The 23,528-nt window shown below is 35.5% G+C and overlaps 2 protein-coding genes and 1 pseudogene across 3 annotated transcripts; 1 reads left to right on the top strand and 2 right to left on the bottom strand.

Moving 5' to 3' along the window:
• The first annotated feature begins 352 nt into the window (after positions 1–352).
• LOC132281934 (putative Peroxidase 48) lies at positions 353–2,628 on the top strand (annotated as a pseudogene).
• A 3,612-nt stretch (positions 2,629–6,240) lies between these two features.
• Positions 6,241–10,920, bottom strand: LOC132284615 (uncharacterized). 2 transcript variants are annotated; one of them, XM_059786733.1, is made up of 7 exons: positions 10,724–10,919; positions 10,256–10,608; positions 9,062–9,232; positions 8,722–8,838; positions 8,118–8,318; positions 7,492–7,656; positions 6,241–7,196 (listed from the first exon to the last, which is right to left on the bottom strand). In XM_059786733.1, the coding sequence occupies exons 2-7, from the start codon at positions 10,472–10,474 to the stop codon at positions 6,555–6,557; spliced, it is 1,515 nt and encodes a 504-aa protein (XP_059642716.1). In that variant the 5' UTR covers positions 10,475–10,608; positions 10,724–10,919; the 3' UTR covers positions 6,241–6,554. The 2 variants fall into 2 exon arrangements, with proteins under 2 accessions (XP_059642716.1, XP_059642717.1); XM_059786734.1 differs by having other exon boundaries at positions 8,722–8,829; positions 10,256–10,920.
• Positions 10,921–12,336: 1,416 nt separating this feature from the next.
• On the bottom strand, positions 12,337–20,682 carry LOC132286306 (uncharacterized). The gene is made up of 11 exons (XM_059788623.1): positions 19,961–20,682; positions 19,606–19,849; positions 17,932–17,974; positions 17,771–17,833; positions 17,587–17,650; positions 17,370–17,415; positions 17,196–17,294; positions 16,426–16,494; positions 15,981–16,287; positions 14,917–15,047; positions 12,337–14,014 (listed from the first exon to the last, which is right to left on the bottom strand). Exons 2-11 carry the CDS (start codon positions 19,843–19,845, stop codon positions 12,740–12,742), a joined length of 2,337 nt encoding a protein of 778 aa, XP_059644606.1. The 5' UTR covers positions 19,846–19,849; positions 19,961–20,682; the 3' UTR covers positions 12,337–12,739.
• Between the last annotated feature and the right edge of the window lie 2,846 nt (positions 20,683–23,528).

Genomic DNA, 23,528 nt, shown 5'->3' with positions numbered 1-23,528 from the left:
TATTTACTCTTAAATTTTTATCTTTCTGAATTGTATATTTATAAAATTTTAAGATTATTTTCACTAAAATTATAAATAAATAATAAAAAACCATTATATAAATTTGCCCCCTCTCACGTAATTTTCTAGCTCCAGTTATTATGAATTAGTGCTTTTCTACTGGTATAACAAAAGGGTGAAGTGGTTAACTTATGTACAGTAATTACTAATTACTTACCATTAGTGATTATAAATACTGAAAAAGCTCAGATGAAGTGCCATTCTTCGGTCAAATCTCCATCTCCCGCTTTCTAAAGTCTCTTTCTAAACTCTTTCGTCTCTCTAAAGATTCGTTCAGTTTCTTGAATCGAAAATGGTGACTACGATGAACAAATGGGTCTTTCTGTCCCTTATAGTCTCCGTTATCGTCTCTCTGATAAACCCCAAAGGTGAAGCAAAGGGTTTCAATCTTTCTCCATCTTCTTCACCAACACCTTCTTCAATTGATGAAGGAGGTGCCCTCAGCTAAGATTTTTACAGAGAAACGTGCCCTGATGCGGTTGAAATAATCAGGTCGAGAATGAGTCGGGCCCAACTGCTGCGCCTCTTGTTCCACGATTGCTTCATTGAGGTTTGATGTTAATTTCATGTATATCTTCATGCTTTCAAGTTTATTTCAATTGGGTTTTCTTATTTCAATTGGGTTTTCCCATTTTTGATCTTGGGCTTTGAGAAAGCCTTTTGCCCTTTGTTGAATTGTTCTTCTTGTTTCCTATATAATCTTTTCTTTTTTCTTTTTAAAAATTTGATTGTTTTGTGAAATTAATCATCTGGGAATTGAGTTATACTCTTCCCTTTGTTTATTATGTCTTCAAGATGGATTTTTGCCTTTGTTCTTTTTGTTTTGTTTTTTTATCTGTTTTTTTGTTTTTGTATATAGTTCTTTCTTTGAAATCTGTTCCAGTAACAGTAATTATTTGGGCATTAAATTGTTATTGTTCTTAGGTTTTGAATTCCTCTATATTGATAGGGGTATAGAGTTGTTCTCTTGATTGTGGCTCTTTATTTTCATCTGGTATTGATTTAATTGTTCATAAATTTGTGGTTTTTATTTACGTTCTCAGGGTTGTGATGCTTCAGTTCTATTAGATGACAGCAATGGTAATAAGAACTACTCCATTGAAAAGAATGCAATTCCGAACCTAGCACTCAAGGGGTTTAATTCTGGCCACCAGAGATGGTCTTGTTATGGTTTGCACCACCCCTAATCTTTTATTGTATTTTCTTTCTTTATTCCGTTCTTATTCATTTAATGGATTCTGTAGAGTATATAACGTAAGACAGTACCCTGGCATGATTAATCACATTTGTTGTTATGGATTTTGTTTTTGAAGGCTTAGATTTTCCTATTTCAGCTTCATTTAGTTTTTTTTTGGGCTCATTTACAATCATTCCATGATTTGTAATGTTCTAATTGTTCTTTGTAATGTCCAGCTAGCTTATCCTAGCCTATATTTATCTTGATCATTTTTTAAAAAAATATTTTGGTACTGCTCTTTTACTTTATTAATTCTCTTATTTCGATCTTCTGATTTCCTACCGCCTTCTAAGTTCCTCTGGTTTTCAGATCACTGATGTGTTTGTTTTTGTTGAAAATTATAGGCGAGTGGTCTTTATTATCCTGTGATGATGGGCAGGAGAGACAGTGTCCGGTCCTACTTCGAAAGGGCCATGGCATAAATTCCAAGGCCAGATGGGTAATATTTCAGAGACACTTCGCTTGTTTGGCCAACAAAGGCTTTAGTGAAAGGGAAACTGTTGCACTTTTGGGTATATCCACTAAACTTTATGGTTTTCACATTCTCATAATTGTATTCTCCTGAGCAAAATGATTCATGTTTGAATTGGTTCTTTCGTTTGCTGAAGGTTCCCACAATATAGGCCAAATTGGGTGTCAATTCATTCAACCTCGACTGAACAACTTCTTGGGGACTGGACAACCAGATCAAACCATTGATGTTGATTTCATTGATGATATGAGATCAAACTGTGAAGGCGGTAACAGCAATGCCAGGAATGGGGCTCCTTCGCCCATTGGAACAAGGGCTATGAGTGAGTTGACTGTTGGGGGGATGACTTACTACCAAGAGATGTTGTCTTCAATTCCATCTGGATCAGGGTTCGACTCCCATTATTATCAGAGTTTGCTGAGAGGGAGAGGGATACTATTTGCAGACCAGCAGCTTATGGCAAACGATAAGACAGCTGAAGCTGTTAGAGACTAGGCTGCGGATGCAGCATTTTTCAGAATGGATTTTGCCAGGGCCATGGTGAAGTTGTCAAGCCTTGGAGTGCTTACTGGATCTCAAGGGCAGGTCCGAGTCAACTGCTCCTTCCCTATAGTTTCTAACAAGCAGCACCTGGCCATGTGAACCTGTGGATTATTGATGGATGTTTTGCCATTTAGTACTAACTTGTGGATTATTGATGGATGTTTTGCCATTTAGTAGAGAATTACTTATTTCTATCTTTCTACATCTTTCTTACACACACAATCAGATATTTTTCTTCGCATATGTGTGTGTGTGCAGGTCTGTTTGTGTGATTTGTAATGTGTTTGCTAAATCTAGATTTGTATTATGTCTGCATGTAGATGATATATAATGTCTACATTATATTGAATACATTGATGGGATCTGTAGACTGAAGCTATGAATTATCCCTTACTGGTTAGTGTATGACATTAATTTGCCATGATTACCTGCCCCTTGTTTAGGCTGAGCATTTGGAATTTGGGGGTTTTATAGTTTTTATCCAAGACTAAGAAGATGAAAAGGTTTTGATGATAAAAATTCCTAGTTGGACCAAGCAGAAACCATAAAATTGTCCCTAAAGAAATTCACTATGACTCCCTGGAGTCTGGACTACTTTGAGTATAGACTATATAGTATAGTATAGTATTAGTATATCCCTTTATTTGAACACCCAATGTCTTGCCTTAATAAAGAGAAAAAGAAAAGAATGTATATACTTATATATATACATATATGTATAATCCTACAACCTTAATAAAGAGAAGAAGGAAGTGTGTGTATATCCCTTTATTTGAACAGTCAATGTCTTGCCTTAATAAAGAGAAAAGGGAAAGAATGTATATAGTTATATATATACATATATGCGCGCATAATCCTACGACCTTAATAAAGAGAAGGAAGTGTGTGTGTGTGTGTCAGAATATTTCACAAAAGTACGTCGGAAAATTGGCCAGACCCAAACCCAAAACATAACTAGTTACAGAATCCAATAGTAAAGCCACAAAGAACAGGATGATATACGGTAAAAAGGAAAATAATAATAATTTGAAAACGTAAAGAGGTTTAACAAAACTTCTGGTTATAACCAACTAAAAAAGGCGGTGAAAAATCATGAACAAAACTAGTCTGTCGTTAAAATCAAATAAAAACCAATGAAACAAGAAAAAACAAAACCTTCTGGATCAAATTAGTGAATAAGTTGGATTGAAAATTCATGATGGAATTAAACGCAGAAAAAAATTAACCGAAGTGGTTTAAAGCGGTAAATGACCATGCATCTAATGACAATAATATATTTTAATGGGAATATATATATCATCTCTACCATACCATACCATTCACGCGTCTATCATAAAGGACAAAATATATATATATATATGAATATAATCAGAGAGAAAACACCAAATGAACCTCAAAATACAATCTTAAATATTCATTCAAAAGCAAGACATGCATATGATATGTTTGGAAGCACCAAATCTAAGGAGTATGACAATGAAACATTCATTCATTCATTATAATCTAACGAAGAGAAGAAGCAAGCAAGCATATATATATATATATATAATTTTACAGACTATACACATATATATAATAACCCAAATATGCAGAAAAAGAAAAGATATCATACCAAAGAATATGAGAGGAAGTACCCTTGATTTGATGATGGTGATGGAATAGCCACGATGAAAAAGTGGGAATGTGAAAACACTCAAGGGGTTTAATTTAGTTGATATGATCAAGGAAGGCCCGAGATCGATCAATAAATTAAAACACTTGAGTGTCTTCAATGTCACACTTTTCTTCAATCTTCAATGGCTTAATTCCATCAATTTCTTCTCTCTTTTGCACGTAGTATTTGCCTCTGACGGCAGGCCGCCCATGAACATCTTGCTCAATTTTACTTCATCGCCCCTTTATATACAGACATATAGAGTGTAGGGTCTACGTTTCCTCTTAGCCTATATTTGAAGCTATATATACACACCGTTTATATACATACATAAATACATACATACATGTATGGTGTAGGGTTTACGTTTCCTCTTGGCCTATATTTGAAGCTATATATACTCGTATATATGTAACGTAGCGTATTATATACATACGATCATACAATAACAGCCACCAAACTTTTGATTTATCTACAACTGTTTCTTATTCCTCCTCCATCCTTTCCCTGCCCCTCCTTGCCAGGTAAAAATAAATAAATAAATAATTAACACAATTATTATATTACTTTGTATTTATTATTAGTACCATCGTTCTAATACATTAATGCAGGAAATTAATATATAATATGATAGTAATAGTGAGTAGACCATGTCTACAAAATTATATAAATAACGATACAGTGGGAAAAAATTAAAAATTCTAAACTCAACACTCAATATAACATTACTTCAAACTTCAACCCGTCAAATCTCATGATAAAGCAAACACGTAATTCTATGGATCTATGCTTATTTTTAACTCCCCAAAGCATTTCATCGCTTACCACACCTTTACTCGTCCGTAATTCTTTCCTCATTAATATTTACATTAATATTTAGGTTAGAGAGCTTGTATCTAGGTTAGAGAGCCTATTGGTAAAATAAATAAATAAAAAATTATGAGTTAATTTCATTGACACCCCTTTATATTTGGTCTATTATCATATTCAAACAACTTTCGAAAATTACTATCATTACAAACGTTTGGTCAATTTTTCACTCACACCTCAAAAGTTATTTTCAGTTGTGTCAAACCACTTTTTGCATTTAAAAATACATTATTACCCTTTTGACTTTAGGTTGACTTATAAAAAGATTGTTTTAGGTATAAAATGACTTAAATACCTACTAAAACGCATGTTGGGAAATTGGAATGGCCGTGAGCAAAGAGATGGTGACACAACTCCGACGAGGCAACGGTTGGTGTTCACTGTGGTTGTGGCTTGGGACTCGATGGTGGTTCACTGATGATGATTGTTTCGATATGGTAGCAGTTGGTGTTCGTTATGGTTGAGCCTTGGGCTAGATATTGGGTCACCGATTTGTTATTTTCAGTAACATGAGTGATCTTTGTGAAAGCCATTGAAGAGGTTCAAAGCTTAATAGCAAATGAGGGCAAATTCGTCCTTCTATAATCATTAAATTTTGGATTAAAAATCATTAATAAATGGGGGCAAAAAAGTCATTTCACATCTCTTTTAACTATGTTGATGACGAAAATGTATTTTGAGGTGTGAGTGATAATAATTTGGCCAAACCTGAAGGGGATGTCAGTGAAATTAACTCAAAAATTATTCAATTATATTAACTAATTATGTGAACTCATCAAAATTAAAATTGCATTTCTTGTAATTAAATTGAGATATTAAATTAAAACAGAAATTAAAAAACATTCTGAACAAATGGAAACATACCCAAGTAGTTAGTTAACTATAATTTGCAATTAGTTCTTAATTGGTTGACTCTCATATGTCAAATTCAACTGTCCATTCCGCTGCATAGCCATTACATAGTATGCAAAAGACTGGTCTAATTTAATCATGAGCGTGACGCCTTGTAACTATTGTAACCTTTGTTAAAGGTAGCATTCTTCGACTTACTACATTTACAAATTGTAGCAAGAGAACTTTGTACAAAAATCCACCATTATAAATTTGGTGCCTTAGAATTGAAATTCGTGGAATAAGATAAAATCAATTCACAAAATTAAACTAAAGTTTTCTTCACTTCCAAGACTCTAATTCCATGCAACAAACACGGCGTTATATTCCAAGACTCTAATTCCATACAGCAAACACAGCGTTATAAGATTCATAATGTACAAAGCTTAAAGACCCCTTTAGTTGATGGCACGATCAACCATATGGATTTGAATAATAGGAACAAATTTAAACATTCTACCCAACTAAAAAATAAAAAATAAAAATTAAAAAAAAAAAAAGTCAACTCAAAACTAAGAGGGACAAAAAAATAATGATTGATTAAATAAAAAAAATTCCTTGAAAAAACAGCAAAGGTTTTCTGTCATTATATAACAAGAAATCCAAAATGCCAACACAAACGCCCGATTACTTACAGAAAAAATAATTAATATAGCCTATGAAAAGATTTTTTAACCAATTTCCCAAAAAAAAAAAAAAAAAATTTAATAAAATTTCCAACCCTCACTCCCCTTCTTTTTGCTTCCCTCCACCAAAATAAGTCTACAAGGGAGAAAAAGGGACTAATGTTACAAAAATATTAAATCAAGAGAACGTACAGGGAAATGTCAATGGGCTGGATCATTTGTATGTCTTGTTGAATCTTCTGCTGAGGAAATTGGAGTACTGGAATTTGTTGAGGCCTCAATGTTTGGAACATCAGCTATCGGTTGTGGTGAGACAGGGGGAGGAAAGGTTTCACTTGTCACTGGTGGGCTTCTAGTTCTAGATGGGGAAACACCAGTTGTTGCTTGTAGTGGGACGGGCAGAGGAAAGGTTTCATTTGTCACTGACGTGCTTCTATTTCTAGATGGGGAAACCTCAGTTCCTACTTGTAGCGGGACAGGGAGAGGAAAGGTTTCATTTGTCACTGGAGTGCTTCTAGATGGGGAAACCTCAGTTGCTTGTAGTGGGACTGGGAGAGGAAAGGTTTCATTTTTCACTGGTGGGCTTCTAGATGGGGAAACCTCAGGAGGTGAGCGTGGAGATGTAGGGGAGGGTGGGGTAACAGAGAGCATCCTGGAGACTGCAGGGATGGGGTAAACTTCTGTAACCTCCTCTATGCCTTCGTCCAAATACACAACATCCTGCATGGTGAGTTGGTGGTATTCAACAATCTCCCTCAAGAACCGGTTCTCACGTGCATAAACGGAGTTTTCATGGGCCAAACGAGCCTTCTCGGCCAAAAGTGTCTCAAGTTGAAGGCGTATCTGAGATTGCAAAAATGCACAGTAAAAATGTGAGTCAGTTATGTGATTACACTTCTCTCACAAATCACAACTGAAAATGCATGTGACATCATTGGAACCAATGGATGCGGTTTGTGTACGTATGCATGTATATTGATGTCACAATATCTAAAAGTAATTGTACTCACGATCGATTTGCCTAAGCTACATTTCTCATAAGTGAATGCACACATTATAGAGATATGAGCATGTAAAAAATAAGCATTGGACTTAAAAAGACTCTTTCTGCACAAAAAAGAAATATATGAATACCAACCATGTCATCATCTTCAGGGTTGACACCTTTTTCACGAGCTTCTCGAAGGATTTTATTTTCTTCTTCTAGCTGAGAACATCTTTCCTTTGCGAAAGCCAGATCTGCTTTGACAGTTTTCAGCTCCCGGAGAAGAAGTTTTGCCTTGGCAGCTGTCGCCATTGCCACCTGTGACCCAAAACAAAGCCCCACAATGCATTTCACCAGCAAGGAGATATAAGAAAAAGGTTTTCAACATTTCAAATATACACCTCCTTTAAGTGTTAATTAAGTTGCAGATGAGTACTCAACAATCTGTATCCCCCAAAATGCTACTAAACCTCCTAAGTAAAATGAAATCCAATTGAATGTTATAACTGAAAGCTAAAGCCTATTTTGAGAAAAGGCCAAAATAGAATTATAACTCGAGTCAAAGAAGCATTTTAGGAACTAGAAATACTCTGTAGTATTATTGTTCTGTATGCAGTTTCATGTGCATGCAGTAGAGTCAACAGTAAATTCTAAGTACTTAGAATTGTTTGGTTGTTTCTTAACTTTCAAGAAAATTAACAATGAATTCTAGTCAAACACATTTAGTACACTTCTACTACATTGACCACCATTGCACAATTACACATTTGCCACCTTACGTCTCGGGATGCCTTGAGTTGAGTTTCTTGGTTGGTTTGCATCTGCGGTTGTCTGGGTTGAACTGAAGGTTGGTGCCATTGGTTATGTACACCTGGGACCTGATTCTGTTCCTCAAAGATACTTCCTTTCCTTCTAATTTGCAACTTGCGGGTTTCTTGGATAATATCTGCAGTTCGATTTTCCACAATGGTACGTCCTTCCTGAAAAATATGAAATGTAGAAGCATGATCATTTCTAGTTCTAGACAAGGCAGGAATATTACATATTCTGTGAGAGAGAGATATGGGGCTTCATTATAAAATTAGAAATCAAACATGAGGTGGAAGGATGGAACGGACTCAGAAAAAAGAAAATAGATAACTAAATTCATTTCAGCTAAGTGAATATTAATCCTTGGTTAATTTTAAAAACATACTGCAAGGTAACTTGCGTAGTTACACATACAAAAAACTTCAGGTGCCAATTAGAACTTGAGTATATAATCACATTATCAAGCGTTGGCATTTTAGATATAGACTTGCTAACCCACACCAATTGAACCAAAAGTGCTGTTTCCTTAATATAATAGAATGTATTGGAAGAACATAATCTAATATATCTTACCTCCAAGGCATTTCCAATGGTGTCACCAATGTGATTAAGGGACGAGGTGAGTGCATCCAAGCCCTTCCGTAGCCTTGGATTGTCCATTTTTCTAGAGCCCTCAGGTGACTGATATAGCTGACAAAAATGCAATTCAGAGAAGCAAGAAGGGAAAATTTATCAAAGAATCAAAGCTTAGCCACCTAAACATGATATATAACTACAGTATGGCAACTACATGACAGAAAAATGGTTGCAAACAACATATCAAAATATTACAAAGCATATTTATGATTTAAGTTTCTCTGTTTGTTCTTCTGTCCACATTATGCCAGAAGCAGCATTTAAAGTTGATATTCACCTGACGTGTGGAGGTATTGAGCATTTCTGGCCTCATTCTGCTAGGCGTTTCAAATTGTTGGGGCGCGTCTTCATCCTCAAGAATTTCTTTAGCTTTCTTAGCTAGAACACCCCAAAACCCCTTGGGTTCATTCAAGCTTTTCATCGATGTATAATCATAGGTAGAAGAGTCCTACATTTTCAGGTATGACAGCACATCATATTATTGATGTCAAATGAAAATACTTATAAAATCTGAATGCCGGAAAGAATTAGTGCAGCCGCCCAAAGTAGTTGGAGGTAGACTTAGTTGAATTAAGTTTGAGTTTAAGCATTAGAATACTTTTGTGATAGAAAAGGAAATTTAAAATAAGCACAAAAAAATTAATAATAATAATACCTGCCCATAAATCTACAAATTATGTTGACTTTATAATAGATATAAAAGGCACCAGTGGATTCAATCTGATTTTTATGTAATGTTAACAAACAGAGAACAGTCTCAGATAAATTGACTAGGTATATAAAAAAATCATTCATACATGGATCTCTTTCATCACTGAGAAAAAGATTTGTACACCATGACTGCATACCATCAATTCCAAGAAATGACAAAAATTGTGTCATTGCAACTACATATGATATACCAGGAAAAACAATTTTAACAAGAATGCATTGTCAATTTTAGGTTTGCATACTAGCTTGGCCTCTTAACTCCCGAATATATAGAACTTTTTCCAAAAGGTAATATATTGATTTTTCTTGATCAAAATCATTTGATTCTTTTCATATTGACAAACTCACAACAAGGCACAAAGCAAGGTCTTGTATCCAAAGTAGAAAATGTAAAGGACCACACAAAGAATATAGATTCGTAAATTTTATCCTACAAAAGGAATCATACCATCAAAAAGAAAATCAAGATATGCCAATGAGTCATTCTAAATTGATTTTGGAATGTTCAAGTTTTAAGGTTAAGTGGAGAGATTCAATTTTGCATAGTTTATGTTTTTGTCACGAAATTGCCAGAATCAGATCTAGATCATACAATCAAAAACAAAATACACCCCAGGACATAAAAGTTCTACACAATAATCATACAATTTTTGAAGAAATATAGAAAAGACTAATCATATATGCATATATGTGTGTAAATGGATCTGCAGGTTGGAAAACCTAGAAATCAAATGAAAAGGGTAAGATAGAGAAAGGGAACCTTGGATCTGTCATTGAAAGAGGAGTGAAAAGCAGAGTCGCCATAAGCGGAGGAGAGAGAGGAATCACGATGAGCGGCGGAGGCTCTGATGGCCTGAGCGGCCAGAGACGACGACGGCGTAGAAGAAGAGGAGGAAGAGCTGCCGAGATCGGGCGGGGTATAAATCTCTTCCTTGAACGTAGAAGCCCTGCTGATTCCTTGTCTCCTTCTATACGCCATTTACGAATATGATCAACAAAACACCGCTCGGCCACCGAAACCGCCACCACCGTCACCGTCACCACAGCCACCGCAAAGAACGGCGTGTTCAGTAAATAAGGAGGAGAGAGAGAGGAATGCACGTTTTACGACCTCTGCTTTTTGGAAGCCAGAGAGAGAATATGAGAACTTTATTATAATTTCAGAGAGAGAGAGAGAGAAATGAAACGAGTATCAATGGGAGGTCTAAAGGTACAAGTGTGATCGAACCGTTGATTTGGCGATCCAAAGCCAGATGGGGTCGGTCGTTTTCCTACAAAAATCAGTTACTTTGGTTAGTTGTTGTTGGCGGGTAGATCAGATCAGATCAGGGTAAGCTCTTCCCTTCCGGTCTACCCAGTCCATCAAAGGAAACCTTTTGGAAAACATTTTTTCAAAACTAAAAAACATAACATTGTCAACGAAATGGATCTGTCACGTATATTAATACATATACATATATATATATATATATGCACGCATGTATATACGTATACATAAATAGTAGTAATGGGTTCCAACTCATGTACCATTTCAATGTTTGGTGCAATGTTTAGGTCTTCCGTTCCCTTGGCAAGTAAGTTGCTAGGTTGTGTTTGGTATTAGCCAATGATTTGCAATTATGTATGAGTCAGTCAATTTTCACAGGTAGGTGGGTAGACTTAAGAAAGGAAAATGATTTTGCAACTGAAATCATAAACCCAAAGAGACGGTGTTTTATTGGTAAGTGGCTAGCGAGTGGAAAGTGGAATAAGCTCTTTATTATGGATTGTGATTATGACAGTGTCTTAGTTAAGTAATGAGTAATGACATAGGATATGATATAATAATGGGTTTTCCTTGTATGTATGTTTGGCCTAATTTAATTATCTTTTATGAGTTAGATTTGGATAGCTTGGTTATAATAAATACAATAGTTGGTTCTTAGTTTCTCAAACAATTAACAAGCTATTGCTTCCATGTGATATATAATTAGTAATTAAAACCTGTACTTTTAAGAGTTTCCCCTTATTAAAAGAAAATAAAAATCAAAGGAATAACAAGATATACATATGTTTTCTAGTAATTATCAAATGGAATATAATGTTCGTATTTATTTTTTATTATTATTATTATTATTTTTTTTTTTTTTTGCATTGGATAAGAAAAACACACACTGCTCGGCATCCGGGCTCAAACCCGAATGGCAATACCTATTGGTTGAAGTAGATTCTTCTTTTTGATCAATCAAAAACCCTTTCCAAACTGTACAAGCTTCTTCCTAAGCTTACAGTTTTCTTGATGTAGATGATGATACCTATATATATACATATATATATAGTATAATGAAGTACTACTATTGTTATCTTCTTGATGTAGAGAGGTTATACCATTGGGTTATATGTCCTTTGGTGAATATAATGTTAATTGGCTACATGCCCTTTGGTGCAACCTGATGGCATTTTCTATAATATTTAAAAAAAATAAAATAAAATAAAAGAGAGAGAGGAGACTATTCCCATGGTAAACCAGATTTCCCTTCTTAATTGAGGTATTCCATTTGTAATTTAGGATGTGTTTTGGGCTAAACATGTTTGATATGAGATGGTGATTCTTCATGGATGTGTTTTAAGATTGGTGATTTCGGAGTTCCTCTAAGGGCACAAACTAGCATGTTCATTCTCTTAATTTCAGTTCAATTTCAGTAGCTTTAATTTCGCGCACCAGCATTATCATGCAATTCAAGTAATAAAACTTTGCTGCATATATCTGTTTACGTGAACATTTCTAATATCAACTAACCAAGAATTACCTCAAACTATAATAATAAAACAAGGATAAATATAGGAATATCAGTAGGTTTAAGTATTAAAACTTCACAACCTTGTTCATGATCTCATTTACACCAACTTGTGCTACTTTGCAATGCAAAACAACACCGGTGACAATTTTGCAGTTGATTCACTGGTGCGTGCACCCACAGAGACCAGTGAAGACAATGAGACCGACTAAAACAGGCATGTCTGTGGAAAAAGGAAAAAAGCACATACTACACAACTTGCTAATATAATTTGATATATGGATTGAAATAAAATATACAGATCTAGTAATCCAATGATATTTTGCATTTTGGCCATTTGACAACCGTGTGCCATTTTGGTGTCAACGAAGCCTAAGTAGACTCGAAGGGAATGGTGCAACCTCCATTGACAGAAGAGTAAATAAATAAACTTTTCTTTCTACAAAATATTGGTCCTTTGAAACTTGCTACAGCTGAAGAGCCAAATCAGTACCTGTAGTATCTAAAGTGGACCATCTTTGATGATTAAGAAATGGCTGAGTGCTAGGTTCTGCTCGGTGGGTACAGTTAGAAACCCTCTTATATCTCATCTGGTCAAATGGAGACCCCTCAGCACCACAACCTTGCTGGAAACTAGGTTGCAAGGATCTATCCTTCCCCAAAAGGTTCATTTGATTGAGTCGTGATTTCAAGAAGGGTAGATCGAAAGTGAACTGGGAAACTGGCTGATCGTGCTGGTTTTGGTTTGATTCGGAAAAGTGGCCTACCTGAGACGAGCTACTGACTCCATCATTTGGTTCCCATGCAGCTACGGCTTGATCCTGTGAACCCATGTGCATGAAACCATTGGTCTGGCTCAAACTAGGAAACTCCCTCCTGTTGAAGGGCCCTGAGGATGATGTGGAGCTGTTGTTTCTCGACTTGAATTCAAACAAGTTTGACTGAAGATTATTTGAGGCTGAACGCATTGGCCACTCTTGATTATCCAACTTGCCTTCATTCACAGTGATTGTCGTCAACCTATTGCCAGTGTTGCTGACTCCAAAAGGTGAGGAATTGAAATCTCCAGCACCAGCAGTGGAAGAGTATGAACCCAACTGAATCTTAGTGCTTTGGTTCTGAAGGACCTTCTCTGTTCCAGAAACACCAAAAACATTCATCTGATCATTGGTAGTTGGAGCCTTCTCTCTTCCAGAAACAGCAAAAACATTCATCCGATCATGGGTAGTTGGAGCCTTCTCTCTTCCAGAAACAGCAAAAACATTCATCCGATCATGGGTAGTTGGAGCTTTTTCTCTTCCAGAAACACCAAAAACATTCACCCAATCATGGATAGTTGGGGCATCATTGTTGCGGGTAATTTCTCCTATTGGAGCACAGTGATGATTACTCATCCTGTCACCCGTACAAGCCTTTTCTCTATCATCAGCATCAGTTAAATCAATTACGTCACTGGTTGTATCAAGGACAGGATGACACACAGGAGGTTGATGGAGGAATTTCTGGGATGTATCAGTGATAAGGTTATCTAGAGTACTAGGTCTTCTCTGGGTAGAGAGAAATGCAGCAGGAGTTTGACACTTTTGAGCCTGAACCCAAGAGTTAGAACTTGGAGTCAGGAAACTGGTAGCATCTAGCCAACATCCTTGTAACTTCCTTTTGGCAATCATTTGAGCTGTTGGTCCTAAACCTTTAACAAACAGCATCAAGCTTTCCCTGTAACTAATATCCTGCTGATTCACCTAGAGAAACAAGAAGATATTGTCACCTCCCAAGCATTATTAAGTTTAAGACAAGTAAAATGGATCAGACATTTACAATCATTTATGTAAAATAAAGAGATCCAGCAAAGTAATCATCCTCATATTTGGATGGTTAGCATCATCTGACAAGTCATTCTTTACCATTCACGACAGTAGAGGAAAATACTACTTACATGATAATATTTTGGGATATTGATCATGTATATAAGGGTTACTATAACTTGCATGCAATCACAAATTAAAAAGAATTAAATTTATTCGGTGGTCACAGACAAATATGATAGATAAGTAAAAAATCATTTCGACTCAAAAGATTCCGGTTGGACATAGTGAACAGACTTATTAAAGACTTCAATTACCCCAAAAATAACTAATCGGGTGAGAGTATACTGAGTTCCAATCATATATCCAACCACAGAGTCGGGGACTGCTCCAAGCATTACCCACAAGGTGACGAGAAATGGACCAAACCCTCAAACAGTTAACACAAATAAGAATACAGTGGATTGAAAACGATATGCAAAACTCTTCTTGAAGAAAAATAATAGGAAAAAATAAGGGGCATCGGCTAATCTGATTAGGTCTGTCAGGCAGCACTATTCTTGATAAAGGGACCAACCTCACGTAAAGGTGGGTCTAGAAGGTCAACTGTACGAAAATAAGACAACAAAAAGGATTATTTTATTAACCAGTACCCAACTTGAGGGAAGTCTTATCACAGAAACACAACGGTTATTAAATCATCAGTTCCATGTAACTTCAATTCACATCAAGGCACGTTTGAATTGATGGAATGTTTACATACAAAAGAAAAAAGCACCAAATATAGATTTTATGCGCGAATTTGCCTAAAAAAACATCAAAAGGAAAAAAGAACTTACAAGAACTAGTGGTTTGGGGTCATTGTAGATCATTGAAACTATTGAATCATTCTCATTATAGGACTCAGAAGGTTTATATGTGCAACGCCGATCTGCTTCGCTATAACTAGAGCTTCTACCATCTCTAGCACCTGCTTGGAGGATAAATAATGATTGTGAATCAGCAATTGTAATACAAAGTTACGATGAACTTTGCTTACTATAACAGCAGAGTTAAATTATGTTTGTAGAAACTTGCAGAAGTTTAAAACCTAAAACCAAAATGCGCCATACTAGGGTTTAGAAACTCAACTCCATTTGTACCTTGGTTTCTACAGGAGCAAATATCTGAAAGTTTAAACAGAAATTTAGACCCCTTTTAAAGTTAATATCATTTACGCAAAATTAAGCTACAAAAAATAAGCCCCATACATCATGGGAAAAAAAAAATGATGCAAAGGTATCAATAATATTTAGTTGTACAGTCTGCTACCCATTGCTGAAGTGGCTATTATTATTGCCAGCAATTGATCCCCCTGAGGGAGTTTAACACCATGTTGTGACCATGAAAACACAAATTTCTATAGAAATCACTAAAGTTAAGCATTCAAAAGGAAGGAAAAAGAAATGCTTCTTAATACAATCTGTGGATCGAGGACCGTGCAAAAGGCAGCACATAAATCATGCTATCAGGCTTATGGGTGTTGCCAACTTAATGATCAATGAGATGCTTAGGGGAAAAAGAAGATTGAGAAGGTTTTGATCCACTCATGAAGTAGCATGAGGAGAGCTGAGACTCTTCAATTACAATTCAGAACAAGAAACGCATGCACATACAAATGCACATATTCAATAAATGTAAAGGTATAATTAAGCACATTTCTTTAAACAGATACATGAACTTCATAAAGTGGATAAACCCCATTTATGTTTTCTCAATGAATGAACTAACTTAAAGTACATTAATATATGGTACCCATTGCCAAATTTATCACTGAAGTATTTTATACATGAAAATTGTCTTTGAATCAAATTTTAGAGGAATCTCAGGATTATAAAGTCATATAGCAGTTTTCACTTCTTACCAGAAAAATGATCTCTTGTGTCAACATGAGTAGTTGTACTAGGGAAGCTGTGGTTTCCTCGGACACTTCTCCTGAAATTTGTTGGACAACCTAAAGAACTTTGTGCTTCTTTAGAGGTAGCATCAATGGTCATACTACCAGATCCAACATTTGTAGCAAGTCCAGGGCACATTTTAAAAACCTTTGCTTCACCCTGGGGCCTCCTAGTGGATCTTCGTCTTGTCCCCGAGAATTCCGATTCAAAGTTTTCCGGATCATTTTTTAGGGCATCAAAAACCTTCTTAGCTAGTTCTTGTATAGCACGAGCCTGTAATATTTCAGACTCTGGTATTCAGTTACTGGAATAAATCAAGATCTTGTAGCTAGACCAAAATGATTTTTGACCAAGGAGTCAGGATTCTTAGTACAATGCTACCAGAATCTGGTAGGGAGTTCATGACCATACCTGTCTGAAATAAATGGTCGCTGAGGAATTAAAATGCATCGCATTTCTTGATATTGAAAATACATCATGCTGCATAATTATCAAAAGGTAATGGTCAGATGGTAACCCCTATGATACATGTTGCATGGATAAGACATATAGATTGTATCTCTTCAATAACCAGAATGTTGCATTATTCACTCAAAAAAAGATTAGCCTTGAATAATCCAGATTGTCCTGTCCACAGGCCACATATAGGACCAGTATACACAATGGCTACACTAATGCCACCTAGATGGACAACAAAACAAGTTGTAAAGGTATGTGAATTGAAGGCCAACTTTGATACCAAGGAAATCCAGGATCATCCAGACCTGTAGGACTTGTAGAATAAGAATCTGGGATATTGATCACAATTTGTACAATGAGAACTAGAATCTTCTGGCATGACCACATTATCAGTGAACCATGTTGGAGAAAGTGTGATAAAAATAAAGAATTACCTTTAAACCAAAAAAGAAAAAATGAAAATGGTAACAGCATTAAAATTGGAAGCATGCATACAGAAGGATTTCCTAATAGGATAATATTAGAGGATAAATTAAAAAAGAAAAACCACTAGATTACAAGTCAAAGAAGACAAGATTATCAAATGAAACAAGTGAACTGAATAATTTATACATGAACAAAAAGCAGTGATGTTAACAGATACACTGATTGATGATGATGAACAATTATTATTCAAAATAGTAACAATGATAACAAAAGTAACTTCCGGGAAAGGAGCAAACCTCAAATTGTTCAAGACTAGAATACATTCCTTCATGAAGCTTGGCCCTCATGGTGCCAAAATCCATAGGCTCTTTAATGATCTCATAGTAATCCTCAACCTTACAGAAGCAGAGCATTTCATCAGTTACTGTAGGTTAAAATGAGCAAAACAACTGTTAAGACCCGAAACAAACCTCACTGGGATCAACTGGCTCAGCAAATATTTCATGTGTATCTCTCCTAACATCAAAGAGAAAATATTCAAAAAATGAATATATAATATACTTTCAATGAGAAATTAACCATATATGTTCTTTCCTAATCATTTGATTATTACACTTTTCTTAAATTTCAGATAATGCAAGAAATCACCATATATATGCTAAACATAATATTCTTAAAGAAACTCACTTTTGCAATATGTCAAGGATAAGCTCAAGTATACGTTTTTCTGGCATCCATGGCATGGATAGCACTGTAGATGGTTGACCTAATATAAATCAGTAACTAAACTGAAAATGGAGGTAACCCTTGATTATTGAAATTAAGAACTGAGAAATTCACATTTCAGAACGTCAACAAGAAAGAGGCTAACCAGTACATGCAGCATGGTCATCATGTTTTGGGCTTTCTTTAGCCTTCAAAAGTAGTGGTTGACCTAATTGAAGAAGTAAGTGAATTGAAATTTGATATCATGTTATTTTGACTGAAACTTAACAAGTATTATTAACCCATCTGTTTAGAAAAAACACTCACCACAGTTTGTTGAATGATCTTCACGATTTGGACTCTCTTTACCCTGCAGAAGATTAGAAATAGGATCTGAAACCAACTCTCACACAACATAGAACGGCCAAAACTAAATCCTTGACAGAAGACCGAATAATGTGACAATCCGAAAGAACTACTGATTGATATCCATTTGTGTCTACTTGATAGGCGAGAAGAACCTACTGGCACCATATTCAGCAACCGAAAAAGTAAACATATAGATTCTCAATGGAATTGGTAGAACAAATAGTTATGGACTTCCTTTGCCAATAATCTTCAAAATTCTTATCATTAGCTACTCTGAAATTTACCCTGAATTGCCATGATTACTTTACAAGGATTTTTTAGTACTCATGATTGGCTCCTAATCATTCACATTATCATCCAGAGATTTTAACTGAAACGTACTCAACAAATTTTAAAGAAAGGCTCAACCTGAGAATTAATCTTTTACTGGGTCAACAAGACCACCATAGTGGAAAAAATAATAATGTCTGGCAAATTTTCTTTTACAGAAATATGGATATTTTTCTTGATAATCAGTTTGCATACATATCAAGCATATCATCATTCTTTATAAATATTATGTATGGTGAAATTGTAATAATAGATTCTCTTGAAATATTATTCTTTAGCAATCTGTCCTTACCAGCCATGTTCAGGCAACTTGGCCTTCAGAACTTCTTTATCAAGCCAAAACCTAACAAGCTTGTTAGGATGCAAAAAAATTCCGACAGCAGTAAAGGACTAATTCCCCTGCTACCTGCCAAGCTAGGGTTATGTAGAATAACCTTTTCCAGCGCAATTTTGAAAATAAATTCAACAAAAGGAGCAGACCAGGATTTAAAATGGAGATCAGAAGAAACAAATATTCATTTATAAGTAGTTGAGCAAAAAACCTAGTTGATTAGTTGAATGAGATTTGTGATTCGCGTCCTATGACAATAATGCTTATGAAACCTGATCTAGTACACACAAAAATCCTACAACTCTCCAAGTCTCTGCAAAAATTGGACCATTGATGTCAGTGGTAACTATTAGACGGAAAACCCTAGCAGAGGGCCTCGCAAGTCCTTGAAGGTAATATGTTTTTCAGGTATAATGGATTTAAATGGAATTACATAAGCAGTTGCAGGAACTCAAAAAAGCATTAGTGGGTTTCGTTGATCTGAATTTTCTGATTACTATTGAAGGTAATATGTTTTTCAGGTCTAATGGATTTAAACTAAAGCATGCACTCCAGTTCACTTTACACAGCAAATTACTATTGTCAATTGCCACCACTACTCAACAAACAACAAAAGAGAAAAAGTAAAATGATAGACCCTTTGGAATAATAATGCAGCATATGATTAAATCACGACTGGTAAAATCCCAGTCAACATTGCTCAAACAACCAAAATTTTCAACACCCCACGTATACCTTTTCTATTGTTATAAATCAAATGGGTATCCTAAACCCTACTGAGTCCAGAAATCGAAACATAAAAATTAAAAAACTGATTAGGGTACCACATAAAGATGAACAAGTATTAAATAAACACCCATATAAAAACAGTCATATTCCTCCCCTCTAGGCAATAATGAATTAATAAAGAAAACCAAATAAATTATCATTATCATCAATGAAAAAGAGACAAAACAGAAACACACACGCACCTGTTTGGGTTTGGTTGAAACTGAACTACCACCCACATCTTGGAGTTTTCTCTTGGTTCTGACCCTAGTTCTGGAGGGTGGTCCCTTCTCATCCCCAGACCCAGAGGCCCGGTTCTCCATTAACCCCACTCGCATAGAGTTCTGTGGAGTAAAGGGTGTCTGTTGGTGGGCTTCCTTCCATGCATCCAGGGCAGATATTCGTGGGCTCCTCCTCCTATCTACCCACATTGACATTTGCATCTTCCTAGAAGCAAATACACACACACACATTATATATATAATCAATAAAAAACCCAAAAAGCCTATCAATCTCTTGTTTTTTTTTTTTTTTTCCTTCTTAAGAAATGAATATTACCTGGAAATTCACATAGATGAACCAACAAGAACTATCAAGGGTTTAGCTACATACATATATATATATAGCAGAAGGAAGAGAAGAGTTGAATACAGTACGAAATGTGAGTGATAAATGTTTGTACTAATATGTGCAGATACACACAGCTTTACAGGTGGGTTTCTTTCTGAATTTGGAAATGGGAAAAAAGGAATTCTCTCCAAACAAGGAAATGGAGAAACATTTAAACCACTCTAAAAATTATTATTTTTATTTGCTTCCTATTTCGATTGGGTGATCAAATTCTTCGAGAATCAGTGTAAGAATGAACTGATGATATGTATGAAACAGTGTCAAAGGGGGGCTCAAGAAGGTGAAAGTGCGGCCAAACGCTTCGTTTTGGAATTTGGAGTTGGGAGATTTGGAGAGGTAAAAAAGAATGGAAAGGAGAAAATGAACTTTCCTTTTTTGGAAATTTTGAAAGGTAAAGTAAAGAAGAATACCTTTTTTAGCTTTTCTAACGTCCAGTTTGGTTGACAGGAAAGGAAAAGGAAAAGGAAAAGGAAAAGAAAGGAAGAGAAAATAAAGGCAATGGAGGGATATGGTTTTTTGTGTTTGGTATAAAAAATTTGAAAAAAAAAAAAAAAAAAAAAGAAAAAAAGGAAATGATTTGGATGGATTATGTTAAAACTTGATGGTTGGTTTTGTCTATATTTTTATAAAAGCCAAAATATGAGGGGAAATAATAGGATTTTTATTAATATCAAATTTATCTTTATTTTTATAAAAGCTAAAATATATGAAAAAATGGTATGGTGATAAATTTATTAAAGTTGTATAATTTCCTTTCTTTTTCAAACATTATATATATATATATATATTTTTGACCAGTCAACCAAATATGATGAGTGATTCACACAGTCTCCTCATTTTTTTTTCTTTCTTTTTTTTTCTTTTTCTTTTTGTGTTTTTTTCCTAGAGGGAGACACTTTTAGTTACTAGTTACTCTACTTGTCTTATACACCAGAAAAAGGAAGAGAGTGAGTGAGTTTTATTTGGTTGTTTTAAAGGATACAAGTAAGAAAAATAAATTGTCATTTTGAGTTTTTTTTTTTGTTCATTTGAGGGAAGGGACATGGATTTCAAATATAAACTCTGATTGATTATTATTCTTATTTTGCGCGATCGGTGGGTAAGTTATAAAATGCTTCTTATTTTGTGCAATTGGTAAGTTATACTTATAAAATGCTTTTGTTTTGTAAAGGATCTTCTTACATCCACTCTGGAGATTCTATTATAAAGGGAAATATAACATTTTAAAATTCTACATTTTTTACTATTAATTCGGCCCAACTTAAAATATAAAAAACTTAAAAAGAAAAAACTATATCTTTTCTTGACACGAGAAATTATTAGATATATCATGAATCATTAACACTTGGTAAACCAATAAAATACATAATATTACATATTCTTGTGTTAAGAAAATGATCGCACAAGTGTGTATTAATATACTATAAAGTGTCTTGATCGATAGATTTTTATTGAGTTAGTCCACCAAATATCAAATAGAAATTGCACGATACCATACTAACAATATTACAATTCAGATTCGAATTTGGATTAGAATCCTTAAATTACAATTCAGATTCGAATTTGGATTAGTATCCTATTGTGAGGCTATTGGCTTTGAATAATTTTAATTAGCTGGGAATAGTCAGATTTTTGTCTTACTAATCACTTTGTAATCAATTTGATATTATATGAGTGGTGACATATCCCCCATATTTAGAGATAAAAGGGTAATTTATACAGACCTCTCCTATAGTTTGTCATAATTGTGGATAACATTTTTTTTGTTTCGGAAATTACGCGAATCTTCTCTTTTAAAAATATCTTATACGGACTTCCCTCGGAGAGTTAAATACACCAACAGGCCTGTCAAAATTACTAAAATACCCTCTCTTTGGCATCTGAAATTACTAAACTACCCATCTGAAACTCTGGGCCCTCTGCAAAGCCGACTTTATTTCTCTTTCCGATGAATCTGCCGCCGGTAACGCCAACTTTATTTCTCTTCCCGATGACAAAAAATTCACACAATTCACATACCCTTTTGGAACACAAATATAAGTAAGGTAGCCCTCAAACTCCATAGCGCGTGAAATTTTTACAGTAATGGAGTCGCAATATTTTCCAAGATTTATTTCTGCGACACATTCATTCAATTTTCATGAAGAAGAAGAAGAAGAAGCATAGCCCTAATCTCTAGGGGTTTCTGGGTTTTTGCTTCTTTTTCTTCATGACACAATCTCCTTGAAAATTTGATAGTTGATTGCCAGTAATTTCTAATCGTTGCAATCTCTAATCTCTACGAGTTTCTGGGTTTTTTATTTCATAGTATACTGCGCAATATATATATATATCACACGCACAAATTATGCTTTTTATTCAATGGATGATTATCGAAGCTTTTAAGCGACAACAATGGTGGTGAAAGGAAGGCACAATAGCCGACCACCAACCCAGACCAAGATATATATATTAATGAATTTCCACCACAGCCGACCACCAACCCAGACAAAGATCTCGCCGTCGTGAACCAACACCGTTGCAAACCCAAACTAAGATTATCATTGCCGGTAGTCGTGAACCAATATATCAACATTGTTGCTAACCCAAACCAAGATTATCGCCGGCTACCATGAACCAAACCTCAACACTGTCGCCTTAACCCCAAACCTCACAGAGTCACTGCCACCATTGCCATTAATCATGTTGCCTAGATTATCGCCGGCTGCCGTGAACCAAACCTCAACACTGTCGCCTTAACCCTAAACCTCACTGAGTTACTGCCACCATTGCCGTAAATCACGTCGCCTAGATTTAAAACCTGAATCACTTTCTTTGATTTGAGTAAGAAGAAGTTGGATTTGAAACCTGAATCACTTTCTTTCTCTTTGATAGGTAAATCCCAATCCCAATCACTCGCGTTGGTAGTCTAGTGTAACAAGGGTCATTTTGTCCCACATCGGAATCGGATGGGAAAGAGATTGGGTATAAATGGGTGGGTATGCAGCCTTACCTAATAGTTCGAGCTTTTGGGTAAATGGGCAAGCGCCCACCCGTTACAGTTGGTATCAAAGCCAAACCCAGTCCTTGATCCGGTGCCACGCCAAGCGCCCGGCCCGGAAGGCGTCCGGGTGAGTCACCCGGGTAGGCAGGGTGGCCCAACAGTAACGAGGGCGTTGCGAGTTTGGGTGGGGGAGAATGTAACAAGGGTCATTTTGTCCCACATCGGAATCGGATGGGAAAGAGATTGGATATAAATGGGTGGGTATGCAGCCTTACCTAACAGTTCGAGCTTTTGGGTAAATGGGCAAGCGCCCACCCGTTACACCTAGCCAGATACTGTGGTTCTATATGTGTATTATATATATACATATAATTTCAAGTGTGTGTGTGTATATATTACCTATAATATGTAATTAGGGACAAGGGTATTTTAGAAATTTTAATAAAAATAGTAGATGACGTCATCAATTCCGTCGTTGACCGCCGTTGACTCCAACAGAAGGGAGGTCCGTGT

This window comes from Cornus florida, unplaced genomic scaffold (assembly GCF_030987335.1).
Source record: "Cornus florida cultivar Cherokee Brave unplaced genomic scaffold, ASM3098733v1 CherokeeBrave_3.0.0_Hap2_Chr11, whole genome shotgun sequence".
Taxonomy (NCBI): Eukaryota; Viridiplantae; Streptophyta; class Magnoliopsida; order Cornales; family Cornaceae; genus Cornus; species Cornus florida.
The sequence above is the reverse complement of the archived record's forward strand: the minus strand, read 5'-3'. Positions and strand labels throughout refer to the sequence as shown.